The following is a 14,328-nucleotide window of genomic DNA, read 5'->3' as shown; positions in this document are numbered from 1 at the left end:
TCATTTCATAGCCATCGGTGACGCCGTTTTTTTTTCGATCATTTTATATGGGGAATGTCATCGAACGCCAACGGGACACCGTTTTTTTTCGATCATACGGTGACAAAAAATTAATTTTTTATATCAACTTATGATAAAAAAAGCTTTATTACACAATTTCATAATTTAATTTATTTAGTTTAAATTTAGATAAGTAAGTGTTGTGTTAAGATTATTTTTATAATTTGTAAATGTATTTACAAAATGATTTTTTTAATAAAGTGGAAAATGTCAGCTTATAATATTTTTCTTCTTTTTCTTCTTCTTCTTTTTAGCGGCTGACCTTTGAACTGGATTCAATACCAATACTTGTTCTTCTTCACTGTTCGAATCAATACTGAGTGTCTCCACTGCAACAACCGAAAATATTATTTATAAAACGAAATACTAATTTGATTGAAATCTCACCTTTAGGTTCTACAATTATTACATCGTCTTCTTTTTCAGATTCTTCATCGCTTTCTATTGTTATCCACTCATGTTGAGCTGTACTAATGTCTAGTTTTGCCGTTCCATCGCCTAGATTTGTAATACTTTCCACCTTTTCCTGCGAAACGTCCATAGATTTATCTTCTTCAGACTCTGAAAAACGAAAAAATAGCTCTTTTTGATTACTCAGTTATAAAAAAGAAATCACAATTTGTAAATAATTTTTTGGTGGATACTGGATAACTCAATTACTAAAGAATACAAGCACGCGTAACGTGCATATACGGGGTGGAGCAAAAACTGCGATGTTAAATTGAAGACTTGAAGTGCCAAAATCATTATTTCGAGATAAACAACATTTTTTGTTACATAACAAATGTATAAGAAGGGGCGGTATCTTTGTTGAGAATTTTTTTCAATACGATTATAAGCCGTAGCGCTTTTTATACTGTGCTGGCAACTCTTACTTTTAGATTGGTATTTACATGTGTGGAAGTAAATTGCACAGGGATATTATTAAGTCGGAGTAAGAGAAATGCGACGGTGTGCTGTTGCGGCGTTGCCACATTTCTCCGGTACGCCTTTCCCTATCAAGTAAAGTAAAATCACGATCGCAAACCGCTTATTTTTAAAAAACTTTTTTTTTGAAAAGATAACTAGATAAAATCATTAGATACTATGTTTCTAAGCATCTGAAATGGAATTACAAGGATATCGTTAGGGTATCCAATTTTTTATAACGAGAAAACGTCAGTAATCGCGATAATAATTAAAAAACTCAACTTTTTAACACATAACACATGATAACTAGATATTGAAACTTTTATTTTATTTGCAAGTTTGGATCTTTTACTTAAATTGAATCTTTCTTATTTAAATAAGAAAGATTCAATGGACTTGTTTTGTTTCCATTCAAAATTTTTAAAAAACCTAACCAAATGAAAACCCATCCATTTACTTTTAGTGCATTGCAATTTTCAGCAATCGTGAAACTTTTTTATTTATAAAGGTTTCACATAGGCACTACCTGCGAAGAAAATATAGCAGAAATATAAAGAAAGTTTTTGAAAAAAACTACAATCAATTATTTTTAATAGATTTCGAGATATCGATTTTTGAATTCAGAGTTCTAATAGCGCACCCACTGTCAAACACCAACTTAATTCCACTTGTGTGACACCAGTACACTCAACCCTCCAGTACACTGCGGGGTATTTTGATACCCCATACGCTTGTTTTACTTAGATATCTTGACGAGGGAATGTCAAAATTACATGCCAACTCTTGTATTATTTAACCCTAGTGTGTGGGTGTGTCTGTTAGCAAATAGTCGCAATCATGTCACCAAAATTTAAGAAATACTTCTTTTGGATGTTGAGGAACCAACAAGATCTACTAAAGTACATTTTCTTGAAACATTACATGTGCAAAAATGGTTCAAAAGGTGTTATTTTTGTCCCAGAAATCATGAAATAGCTCAAGTGCACTGATTGGATATGTAAAATCCATCAACAATGGCTTAGAAAATAAGGCCAAAACATGTTCTGAATTCAGAAATATTTAGTTATATTTTATTTAAGTTTTGAATGTCGACAATTATTAAAATTTAAACGAACATGTATGTTTTATATAATTACTTATATGACATCTAAATTATTATTTTTTTCCCATCAAAAATTAATTGGGGTATTAAAATACCCCATGTGAATACCTATATAGAAAAAGAAGGTGCAAATAAGGAAGTTTAACTTCCCCTAGGAGATGCAAGACCTTGTCGTTGGTGGGGAAGCTCCTGGTCAGGTGCTGGGGGGAATCCCCCCTAGCACTTGGCTTGGTCTAAGAAGCATCTCACTCATCATCTTGTCCCTGACTGTAGTGTCGTGGCCAGGGAATTGCACCAAGACATATAACGATACCGGGCGGGGCTATGGACAGCCTCAACCTTGGGGCACCGGGAGGCACCCCATTGTATTTTACCCCTTAATTCTACATGCGGGGCTCTGTCCGACTGTCCCTAGCGACTCATGGGAACACTATGAGATCTGGTAATAATAGTAATAAAAACATCACCGGTGAAGCTGTGGGGAAACCCCCTAGCAACACTGGGAACAGTAACAATGAAAGTTCCAAGGGGCCAAACCCAAAGAGAACTACAGGAGAGGTGGCTGACACTTGCGTGAAACCATCCTCCGCAAGTGGCATACAAGTTACCACCTCCTCCAAGGGTCGGGAGCCTACCTCCTAACTCGAAACCAACAGGCGACACAAGCTATCGTTTCGTCTACCCGGCCTGGGTCGTAGCTCCTCGACTGTGAACGACACGGGTCTCCGTAGGAAGTCCTGGGACTGTATGATGAGTTATAACTCAAGAAAGGGGGACACAATAGATCTCTAAGGTCGCAGAGATTAACCCCCCTCCCACTTATTCTAAATTCTAATTCTAAGGAAGGTTAAATATTATTTGAAAAATCATTATTCTTACCTTCTTCAGTAGACTCTGTTTCTTCCATTGGTGTTGTAACTTTTTGATTCTTTTTTGGATTTCTCTTAATCTTATCCATAGTCCAGTGATCTAGATATTTTCCTAATTCATCTACATGAACATCACTGATCTGTTTATCCAAAGTATTGTGAAATCCTAAACTTTTCATTGTTAATCTGTAAAACATGATATTTTATTTGATAATAACAGAATAATATGATTAAAAAATACCTTTCATTAGTATCAATCTCCACTGCTTCCTTAATTAATTGAACTAAATCAACTGCCCTTTTTGCAGCCTTATTTGAAGTCTCTAAAATTGCTTTAGTAGTTAAATGTGCGTTTCCACCTAAATGGAGACCACAAAGTTCTTTGTATGCATTTAGGCCTATCGTTAAAAAGGCTTCTGCTACTCCTTCTTCTAATAAGGTAGGATCTGCTAAAATATATTCCCTAAAAAGTTGTTTGTAAATATATAACAAATTTAATTTATAGTTCCATTTCTAGAATGAATTCAATTCTAAAAAATCCAAAATTGGTAATTTTTGATATATGTCCATACTAATTTAAAATATTTTAGAACATATATTATTAAAAAAAACAGTGTCATGTATATAAGAATCAAAATTTATGCAGAACATAGGTATGTAGACTGTAATTGATTGTGATTTCCAAGTCAACTTGACACCATTTTTTTTACCATAAGGTATTTTTAACAAACACATTAATTAACACTAGCATGAAACTAGGCTTATTTAAAAGTTACCCTTCTTTCACAATGGCATATGTTATACAGACTGGATAATGGTGAATAACAGTTGGTATAGGGTCTCTTTGTTTTACATTATGTATCTTATATTCTTCCCCATCACATGTCACATCGGGTCGTCTAAAATGAGCCAAAGAACTCAACGCAGCTATAGAGGCACAATCCAATATGTTTCCTTCGTGATTCAAAACATTTATATCTACTCTAAATGCCCAGGCCTTAAATATCACAAAATTATTTTTCTAAACTCTGTCTGTTTACAAAGTGCTTACTTTTTCATTCACTTTTACGCATAAACTTTCTAAATCCACAGCTTTAGAATCTTTAATGCATTTTTCAAGAAGACGGTTCAATTGTGAAGATAAATCGGATTGTCTTCCTGCTTCAAAACTCGGTTCTGCCATGGGATTTAATTCTAAGTTTATGTTTAATACACCTTCATTCGGTCTGGACGATTTAGGTTGTTGCAATTCACAAGACACCTGACTAATTACCCTAAAAAGTTAATAAAATGATATTGGAGACTTACAATGTGTTTTCCATAATAGCATGCATATTGCCACTTATTTATTCATTATCTTTATGGAGATTATTCTTTGTTGTATATACTTACATAGTTTTTCCTAAAGAAACTTTGCAGCATCCCCAGTCTTTTCCAAATTCAATTTCTACATTTCGAAATTCATTAAAAGCTCGACCGTCTAACCTCTATAATAAATGAAATGTAATAAATACGTAAATTATCTGAAAAGTGTAAGCCACTTACAGTCCATTCTGATAAATTCTTTATAAGAAAATTCTTTTCACAGTTCGTAATTATTGTTTTTCGAATTGACGACATTGCGACTTTCGGCTATTTTACATGTTCCAAAAATAGGTTATGTTGTTATATCCACAGACCACAGAGGAAGATAAAAAAATGTACAAACGAACTAAAAACAAGAAGGCAACTAAAGGTTGTCGCCCACTAGACCGCTGCGCGGCGCGGCGCTGGGAAGAGAATTTTTTCCGGCTGCGAAGGAACTGCGCCCACTATAGCGCGCTTTTGAAACGCGGCAACGCTATTTAGTTATAGTCGAAGTGTTTTTTACTTACTGTAGTTTAGTTTTTAAAGCAATGAGTTCAAGTACGGACGAAAGCGTATTTTTTATGCTCTTCTAACAGAGGAAGAGGAAGAGGGGGTGAGGAAAAGTTTGGACTCATACGATTAACAAAAAAAGAAAGAAGTTTGGAGAATTTTACCATCTTTTTCCAGATTTAATAAAAGACAAGATAATTTTTTTTCAGTATTACAAAATATAAAGGAAACATTTTACGCAGTCCTCAATTGAGGGTTTTAGAAGCAAAACACCGAGTATCTCTACTCATCATATTTTTTCAGAAGAGACAAATTACTAATACTTTTGATAATTCTTATTTATTCTGATGTGTATATTAGTTATGTGGTGAAAAAACCCTGATCTTTTTTATATATTTAGGTAATTAGAATTTAAAAATTGGAGATTGTCACTTTTGTTAAAAAGTGGAGATTGCCGGTTTTGCCTCTACACCCCTCAATTATATTAAATCTTTGATAGAAAGGCATTTCGTCCATCTGTCTCTAGTGAGGGAAGACTATAAATAAAAATTATCATATTCCTTTATGAAAATCGATTTGCCTAATTTACCTTTAAAAATACAATTCTACCAGTGATACGTATCACTAGTTCCTAGTCAAAAAGCCAACTGAAAAGACTCGAATGCAAAATTATTTCCCTTGTGAGTACGCACACTGCAACGCGTCAAAACGCGGGAGACGGAAAAAAGTTGCTAGAGAAGTCTTCCAACTTCTTGACGGAAATAACCGCGGCGCGCTTCTGCGCTGCGCGCTCTAATGTGCGTTGGTCCATTTAAATACATGGCAAGCAGACAAAAGAAATTTCCACATGGCGCCGCGCCGCGTCGCGCCGCGCTCTAGTGGGCGACAACCTTAACAAGGCAACTTTATAATCTAACCAATGTCACCAACATTTGAATACGATTTTACCCTGGATTTAAAAATTCCCTCCCTGGCTGAGAATTTCAAAAAGTAATGGAAAACATTTTTAACCTTAAATTTATTTACATCTTACCATATAAAGAATCATTATATACGAACCAATAAAAAATAAACTTTTCATTAAGTGTTAATAAAGTCCGCCCAACGAGTCAGAGGACATTTCGACAAACGACATCCGACAGAGAAAACAATTTGCCCACAATTAGCCTAAGAATTAAAGTCTCTATCAAGTAATATAATCTCATTGTTGTCAAGTATCCAGTTATTGGGCAGACTATGGCTTGATTTTAAAGCCAACTTTGACGACGTTTTTTTTTCGATCGTCTGTTAATAGGAGTAAAATAATACACAAACGTACAATACTTTTTGACAATAAAAAATATAATATCTGATATATATTCTATACAATTATACATTTTATAAAACAAATTATTCTTGAGAACTTATTATACACTATGACAAAAAAGGCATCACAGTGGTTTTTGAAATGGCAATCAATGGGTAATTGTGTAGAGTGGGAATCCCTATACATATATCAATTATAAAATGGGTGAGAAAAGGGATTGATTTGATAGAAATTAGCAATGATTGACGTTTCAATGGCTACCGTGATGCCGTTTTTCTCTATTATGTACAGATTTGTACTTTGACGCGTAAATTCAATGGAAATAAGTTCAATTTTTGCGTGGCATATGTTTACAACTTATTTAAATTTTATACAACTACAAAATTATTAAAACTTATTAATAGAAAGGTCACAAAAAAATAAAAAATGAAACACACAAAGATCATAATACGAATCAGAAGTGAAATGCTATTTCTTTAACACTTCATTTATACATTGATTCGGATTCTATAAATACATATCTAAACCATATTTGTTTGATAAATCCTCCTGTAACAACAACATGTGATTTCCTTTATGTAACATATTGTGTCTTATTCTGCTTCAATCCCATTTTGGTATATATGTACTATTGTATTGCATACTAAAAAATAGTAATATACATGGTGTCTCAATATTCCATGGACATAGAACTACTACGTATTTTTGGAACGAAAATAAGTTCATTGGACACAATTTACCTCTATACAAAAGTGCTTGGTTTGTCCAATAGATGGCATCAAACTTTAGAAAAATAAACACATTTTTTAAGACATTTTAAGAACCGTTATTCAGATTTGAATGAGATTTGGGATGCCTATGTTTTCCTAAGCGCTTTCACATCTGAAACACAAAAGTCAATAAAATGCACGGGAATGTATAAATTTTAAGTTAATTAATATTCGGGTTTATTTTTCACTGACAATAGACATGTTCACTAATTTCTAATTTCAATGAATTTCGATAGCTACATATAGTATACAGATAGCTACATATATATATATATATATATATATTATATATATATATATATATATATATATATATATAGAGTAAAAAAACATGGCACTCAAAATTTTTCTTAAAAACTATAATTTTCTTACATAAACGCAAGACAAAATTGAGAAATGCAGCAAGGCTAGAAAACGTACCCCGCTCTGTTTTTGACCACAAAACATCCCCCTTTAGAACTTCGTCTGTCATGTTAAGAAATGAAAGTAAATAATAAAGCGCCTCTCGTGTTTGTTCGCACTCTAAAAAATTCAATTAATGCCTGTATATATTTTTAATATATATTTTAAATTTACATTTTTTTAATTGTAAAGTAATATATTACATTTAAATGGAATATATTACATAACAATTATGTCAATTACAGGATTACAAGCTTGTTTTCTAACATTTTTTAAATAAAACGAATTATAAAATTTCAATATATGTATATTTGTCGTATGGTATGAAGAAAGTAAAACATAAAATGGACAAACGCTTACTTACATTGCAATAAAACTTCCACTTTTAGTTTTGCAATCCAAACGCAATATTTCTATTTCACAAATAAGAATATCCGACAACACTAAAATCACTGAAACTTCCGCGGCTTTACAACGAAAACTGAAAAATATAACGGCACTTTTTGTTTTGGACCTGCATATCAACATTACGCTGTACTATTATGTGTTTGTCGTTGAAATAATATAAAATATCTAATTATAACTTGTAAATTTTAATATTTTTACACGATTTTAACTACTTTTAACAATAACTAACTTTTTGTTATCAAGATGACATTTTAGACGGCAACTGATATATATGTCATAATATTTGAATCTTAAATATGTATGTAATATAATTTAAATTACTATAATGCAACTTTATACTAAGAAAACATTCATACATTCACAAAATACAACAAAGTCTAATAATATAGTTTGAAACCCATGAATATTTAATTAAAATTGAAAAAGTTAAGCGCGACCCCTTGTGTCAAAATTAGATGATAATATTTTCGCAATTTTTACACCATTTGATGACCGGTGGCGCCTCTAGTGTTTGTTCGGGCGGTTGGTCTTTTACTCCCGCTTATGGCCATTAAAGAAAAAGTTCTAAAGGGGGATGTTTTGTGGTTTTTGACGTCACTGCGTTGATCGATCGATGGCGTCCGTACGATCGTGCACTTGCCGCATACATACACCGAAGGTGTATTGTTTATTTTCATTGTTTTGGTGTTTTGAAGAAGTAAAATGAGTTCAAATAAGTGCTGTTTTGTCCCTGGGTGTATTAATACTTTAAAAAATAATCCACAGAAGTTTAAATCGTTACTTTGCGCCCCTTGCTTTTAATTCTTATTTTCTACTTTTAAGTGCATTTAATTTTAAGCTTGTTTTTAAAAAGTTTTTTTTATCAATTTTTTCACTTGTAAATTTTTCACTTAATATGGGTCCTATAGGGTGTCCAATTTAAAATGAGGTACATGAGGATCTCTTGGAAACCGTTGAAGATACAAAGTCGGTTAAATGGAAGCAAAGTTGCGTATTTGTGTGCCCAAAAATAATCTATGCCTATTTTATTTTAAATCCATACCGTTACGTAGATACAACGTGAAAAAGAAAAAATGAACATTTTCGAAAAACCACCATATTTTCTTTATTATTGGAGCTAAGGTAATCAAAATTTCAATATATGGGCAAGGCACCATGGCAATTTTAAAAATGATATCAAGAAAAACCTAGGCCTTCTCTGTTGCGCACGGCCGAGGTCACCTTTTATTTTTCTTATGAGCGCCATATTTAAATTTGGTATTTTAAAAATCCTTATTAAAAATGTTTTCAACCATGTATTTCAATATGGCGCCCACAGGAAAAGCAAAAGTGCACTTCGGCCATGCGCAACGTAGTAAGCCTAGACTTTTTTGAACATGATTTTTAAAATGTTCATATTGCCTTACACCTATGTTAAAATTTTGATGACCTTAGTTCCAATAATAAAGAAAATATGGTGGTGTTTAGAAAATGCACATTTTTCTTTTTCTCCCCGTATTTACGTAACAGTATATGAATATTAAATAAAATAGACCTAGATTATCTTTGGACACACAAAAACGCAACTTTTCTTCTATTTAACCAATCTTGTAACTTAAACGGTCTTCAAGATCCCCATTATTCCCCATGTAGGTGCCTCATTTTAAACTGGACACACTGTATACGTGTGCGACTTTTCAGGTCAGTACAATTAAAATTTAAAATTTGGCTCCTTCTCCTTAATACGGCCCTATATCAGATCAACAATGCGATAATTTTACATTGTCTTAGCTTCTATATACGCATGCAAATTTTCAGTTTAATATGATAATTAAAATTTAAAATTTGGCCCCCTCCTCCTAAATACGGGCCTCTGACAGCTCAAAAACTCAATAATTTTGTATTGTCAAAAACCAAGTGTTGTTTGTTATCGCTTTCAAGTAAACCCGTCTTCCATCTCACTAAGTAGTTTTGTTTTTAAACTAGTAATCAACTCCAAATATTAATCACAATAAACCAAATTTAATATACAAACTACATCCAAGTACAACGCGATATGTCGTATTCTAGCTTGTTCTGTTAGAAATTCCACAGCGTGCAGACAGCACCGTTTACTCGCGCGGAAATACCGATCGAAGCAGTGCCGTCAGGCCGCGTTTAGCGGATTTAAACGATTACGATAATTTCGCACGGATTTTTGAGGCATAAGCCTTTTACGGATGTTATGAAACTTTGCATACTGAGTCTTAATGTCATAATGAATGATTTTATGAGAAGTAGGCACGTTTTAATTTTTATGTGAACATTTCTATTATCATATTTTGATTAAAAAAATTCGTAGTTGTTCCGATGGCCACGAAATATTGGGACACCCTGTATGCAGTATTAAAATCTACATTTTATAAAGTACATACGTTACATTAGAAATAAAAATGTATGTGTACCTTGATAAAAATATAATTCAATCTAAGATGCAATATTATTCTCAATATCATTATTAAGAGTTATTATTGCATCATCATCTAATTCAAATCGGAATGGCCCTCTAGATGACACAGTTTCCGTTACTTCCACACATTCGACAGGTTGCTCTTGAATTTCGACCACATTACAGTTTTCTTCTGTTGGTGGATTTTCCTGAATTATATAAATTATTTGTCCCTCCTGTTCACCAATGCTGATGATATTTTCAACGCTAAATAAGTTTAAACATATTATTATTAAATACACGTGGTTATCAATACGGGTTGTAATGTTGTAACAGAGAGAACGTTACCTCGATACGAATTATACCGGGTGGGTCTCAAAAGTGGCTCATCCCTATAATATTTTTATTTTTTCAGATAAAACAACGACATTTGGTTTGTTAGTATATGACATAAATTGGGATTGATTGACGTATTAAATTGTTTTCGGTGACTTCCGGTTTCACCGGAAATGACTGCAACTTTTGATTTTTAAATGGCACCCTCGGGATTTTTTTACTTTATTCGATAGAAAATGACACTCTGAATCGAATGACATATCATATGTCAATTTTTGACATAGTCACTCAAAAACAAATTGTATTTTAAATTTCAATCTAGAGTGCCATGACTGTGTTAAAAATATTAATTTTTAATCAAGGAGCCTTGGAAAAATATATTTGATCGTCTAATGTTTTTAGTGTCTTGTCCTAGCCGGTTAAAAGATGCCCAAATCGTATTTTTAATCATATCTCAATTTTTTCAAATGGAACGAAGGTGGCTCATTAGCATATTTGGAAAAAACCTTTTTTTACGAATAATTTGATACCACACACTTGGTATTTTTAGTCAAATTGTCGTTATGAACCGCATGTTACAATTTCAAATAAACCATATGCGAAAATGTCAAAAGTTGACATATGATATGTCATTCGATTCAGAGTGTCATTTTCTATCGAATAAAGTAAAAAAATACCGAGAGTGCCATTTAAAAATCAAAAGTTCTGATCATTTCCGGTGAAGTCGGAAGTGACTTAAACAATTGGATACGTCAATCAATCCCAATTTATGTCATATACTAACATACCAAATATCGTTGTTTTATCTGAAAAAATAAAAAAGTTATAGGGGTGAGCCACTTTTGAGACGCACCCGGTATTGTGAATATTCAGAATGCTCGTTGACGTTTTCGAGGATTATTGGGCGGGAATGTTCCCTTAAGAGAATGCATGAGAACAAACGAGTAGTAAACGATAGCATCAGCTTGATACAAAAATAATATACAGGGTGGTCCGAACTGTATTCCGGAAACTTAGGCAGCATGTTCAGCTGATAAAAATAAGTAAAAAAGTTCCTATAAATGTATGTCCTAAAATGCTTAGTTTCGGAGATGCAGAGTGTTCAAATTTCATTTTTTCCAATTAATTTAAAGTAACGTCAATATTTGGATGAAAATTGGCGTTTGGGAGTTTTTTGACATGAGAAATTTGATTTTGATGTCAATACGACTCCTATTTGTAGGGGGCGCCACCTACATGTGTTTTAAATATTTTGAAGGGTAATAACTTTTCGTCAGTACCTGTATAAAACTACTGAGTGAAAAAATATACATTTCCGTGATTGTTTACGTAAAAATCTCTCTTGGTAAAAATCGCTACGAGCAACCGTTCTTAAGATATTTATATTGGAAATAGTCAATACATGTCATTATTGACTAAAAATAAACATGTTGAGTAGATAGTTATTTGATCGAAATGATCATTTTTGGAAATTTTTATTTTTTTAAATTAATCATAAATTTTTCTTCGAAAAAATTATGATAAAACAGTTTCTATTGAACTTTTGGCACAAAAACATTTCAAATTTATGATTTCCGTCTAATAACTATTTAGTTAACAAGTTTAATTCATCTTAATGGTGACATGTATTGATAATTTCGATTCCAAATATCTCGAGAAACATTACTCGCAGCGATTTTTACCAAGAGACCTTTTTTACGTAACAAACGTCGTTAATGTATATTTTTTACTCAATAGTTTTATACAGGTACAAACGAAAAGTTATTACTCTTCAAACTAGTTAAAAAAATATGTAGGTGGCGCCCTCTACAAGTAGAAATCATATGGACATCAAAATCAAATTTATCATGTCAAAAAACTTCTAGACACAAATTTTCATCCAAATAATGACGTTACCTCAGAAATTATTTGGAAAAAATCGAAATAAAAAAGAAACTTCTACACCCTGTATCTCGGAAACCGAGCATTTTAGGACATACATTTATACGAACTTTTTTACTTATTTTTATCTGCAGAATATGCTGCCAAAGTTTCCGGAATACATTTCGGACTACCCTGTATTTTATATATATACAGGGTGTTTCAAAAACAGGTGCCATCTCTTGTGGGGAGATTTCACACGTAAAAATAAGTTTTATTTTTCTATTCAACATACGTCCGATTCCGCTTTATTTCGTGGCTACAGGGTGTTAAAGTCTTAATGATCTTTCGATTTATTATAATTTTCTTCCAAGTACTTTTAGTGATTCTAATGTAATTTTGAGGGTAAAAGTTACCATAAGTGCTACATATTTTAATGCTAAAAAAGTATCGATAAATTCAACAGGGGCGTGCATGTGGGTTAGCACTGGAATGTTTAAAAACAAAAACATGTCCGCCACTGCATTTTTTTGTTAGTGTAAACAAAATTGTGTAGGCCGTTTAATGACAATTAAAAGTTATCTCTTGATATTTTGTCGAATTCGGCCCCCTTGATGAGGTAAATGCAATTTTATTAATCACAATTAATAAAATTAAAATAAGATTAATAAATTTTATTTAATTTGTTATTAAAAATTATTACTATAAGTCCAACCTACAGCAATTTCAAATAAAAATAATGGTATTTAAGATAATTACAAAAAAACAAATTTAACAAAGTCATTAACATCCTGTAACTCTAAAACTATGCATTTCCATACCCATGCTTACAGGAACTTTTTTTATATTTTTTGATAACAATCAATGAGTAGGTACTTATTTCAAACTTTCGAAAGTTAACGATATGATTTTTTTTAAAGGTTGCTATTTATTGCTAATAAAATTGGGTTTATCCCATCAAGGAGGCCAAAATCGACAAAATATCAAGAGACAACTTTTAATCGGCATTAAACTGATTACACTATTTCGGTAACAAGAGAAAAAAGTGAGTGGCGTACATGCTTTAAAAAAAATATCATAATTATAACCGATATGCACGTCCCTGGTGAATGTCGACACTTTTTTAGCTTCACGAGAGATGGCACATGTTTTTTGAAACGCCCTGTATAGTATCTACCGTGTGGTGCATCGGAACACGAGACATAGGAAATCCCACGTAAATTTTGAAAAGGTGACATATTATCTCCCCAGATGATTCTATGCAAAAGTTATATTAGACTTTTTTGAAGAGGCGTTCAAGTTGTGCTTTCGTCAAAGAATTTTTTTTGACATTTAAATGATATTTGCAAAATCTACCTTCAAAATACTAAAATTTTATAATACAGCCCAGAGAAAGCTACAATTAAAATACCAGAAAAAATATGATTTTGTCATTGTCAAATTCGATTAGCCAGTGCGATATTATTATGTCTTACCTTGGAACTGCCTCGTTATCAGGTTGATTGTTAATTATAATGGGTCCCATAGGTGTCCCCGGTACTATATTTTGTATAGGAACCCTGAAAATATTGTTTTTATTATCCAGAAAATGTACATATTTTATAATTCATAAAAATATCCATATAATTACCTTATCAGTTTTCGTTTAGCTTTACGTAATATAGGCGCTACATGTTGTGCCTTAGTGTGTAATGGTGGAACCCTATAAAATATTCCTTTGTATATTTATAAAAACACACTTATACATAGTACTGTATGGTAAAAAAGTTATCTGATAAGAATTTATTTCCTATCATTATATATTAAGGGCTGGCAAAGGTTAGTCTTGGGTCGAGATTTCCGTATGTAAGAAGAGTACAATGCGTTTATAATGTACTGAACAAAGAGAGAACAGTAAACACGTTGCCAAACGTATGAAAAAACCCCAGAAACTGTACACATTGCTAAGAGACGTGGAAGGTTTAGCAGATTTGTCGCAGTTGACCGGTCGACCCAATCAGTACCTCTGTCAGTACTTAAAGTTCTAGGGAAAGGTGTACATC

At 32.4% G+C, this 14,328-nt stretch overlaps 2 protein-coding genes across 5 annotated transcripts in view; both read right to left on the bottom strand.

Moving 5' to 3' along the window:
• Positions 1-57: 57 nt before the first annotated feature.
• Positions 58-4,622, bottom strand: LOC115890458 (exosome complex component RRP45). Its single transcript, XM_030910698.1, has 8 exons — positions 4,486-4,622; positions 4,333-4,427; positions 3,992-4,214; positions 3,717-3,937; positions 3,182-3,403; positions 2,951-3,126; positions 448-621; positions 58-389 (listed from the first exon to the last, which is right to left on the bottom strand). The coding sequence occupies exons 1-8, from the start codon at positions 4,558-4,560 to the stop codon at positions 271-273; spliced, it is 1,305 nt and encodes a 434-aa protein (XP_030766558.1). The 5' UTR covers positions 4,561-4,622; the 3' UTR covers positions 58-270.
• A 1,505-nt stretch (positions 4,623-6,127) lies between these two features.
• The window catches only part of LOC115890457, a 31,119-nt gene continuing 22,918 nt past the window's right edge, over positions 6,128-14,328 (bottom strand). For 3 of the 4 annotated variants that reach the window (XR_004051647.1, XR_004051648.1, XR_004051649.1), the window contains 5 exons: positions 13,917-13,988; positions 13,762-13,845; positions 10,107-10,357; positions 6,844-6,985; positions 6,128-6,746 (listed from right to left, as the gene is read on the bottom strand). Coding sequence is in view for 1 of the 4 variants with exons in the window: in XM_030910697.1 (XP_030766557.1) it covers positions 10,129-10,357; positions 13,762-13,845; positions 13,917-13,988 (385 nt within the window). In the remaining 3 variants the exon portion in view is untranslated. The remainder of the gene's footprint in view (positions 6,747-6,843; positions 6,986-10,106; positions 10,358-13,761; positions 13,846-13,916; positions 13,989-14,328) is intronic. The other variant, XM_030910697.1, reaches the window with a different exon arrangement.

The sequence above is a fragment of the Sitophilus oryzae genome, unplaced genomic scaffold (assembly GCF_002938485.1).
Source record: "Sitophilus oryzae breed Bouriz unplaced genomic scaffold, Soryzae_2.0 scaffold_866_pilon_pilon, whole genome shotgun sequence".
Classification (NCBI taxonomy): Eukaryota; Metazoa; Arthropoda; class Insecta; order Coleoptera; family Curculionidae; genus Sitophilus; species Sitophilus oryzae.
The sequence above is the reverse complement of the archived record's forward strand: the minus strand, read 5'-3'. Positions and strand labels throughout refer to the sequence as shown.

Bases quoted from the DNA above. Each gene is read 5' to 3' on its own strand.
- LOC115890458 (XM_030910698.1), bottom strand. From the start codon at position 4,560: ATGTCGTCAATTCGAAAAACAATAATTACGAACTGTGAAAAGAATTTT. The intron at 3,127-3,181 runs GTATTTTTTAAT...CATGTTTTACAG, and splicing joins GAGATTGATACTAATGAAAG to ATTAACAATGAAAAGTTTAG. The intron at 622-2,950 runs GTAAGAATAATG...TTCGTTTTTCAG, and splicing joins AACAGAGTCTACTGAAGAAG to AGTCTGAAGAAGATAAATCT.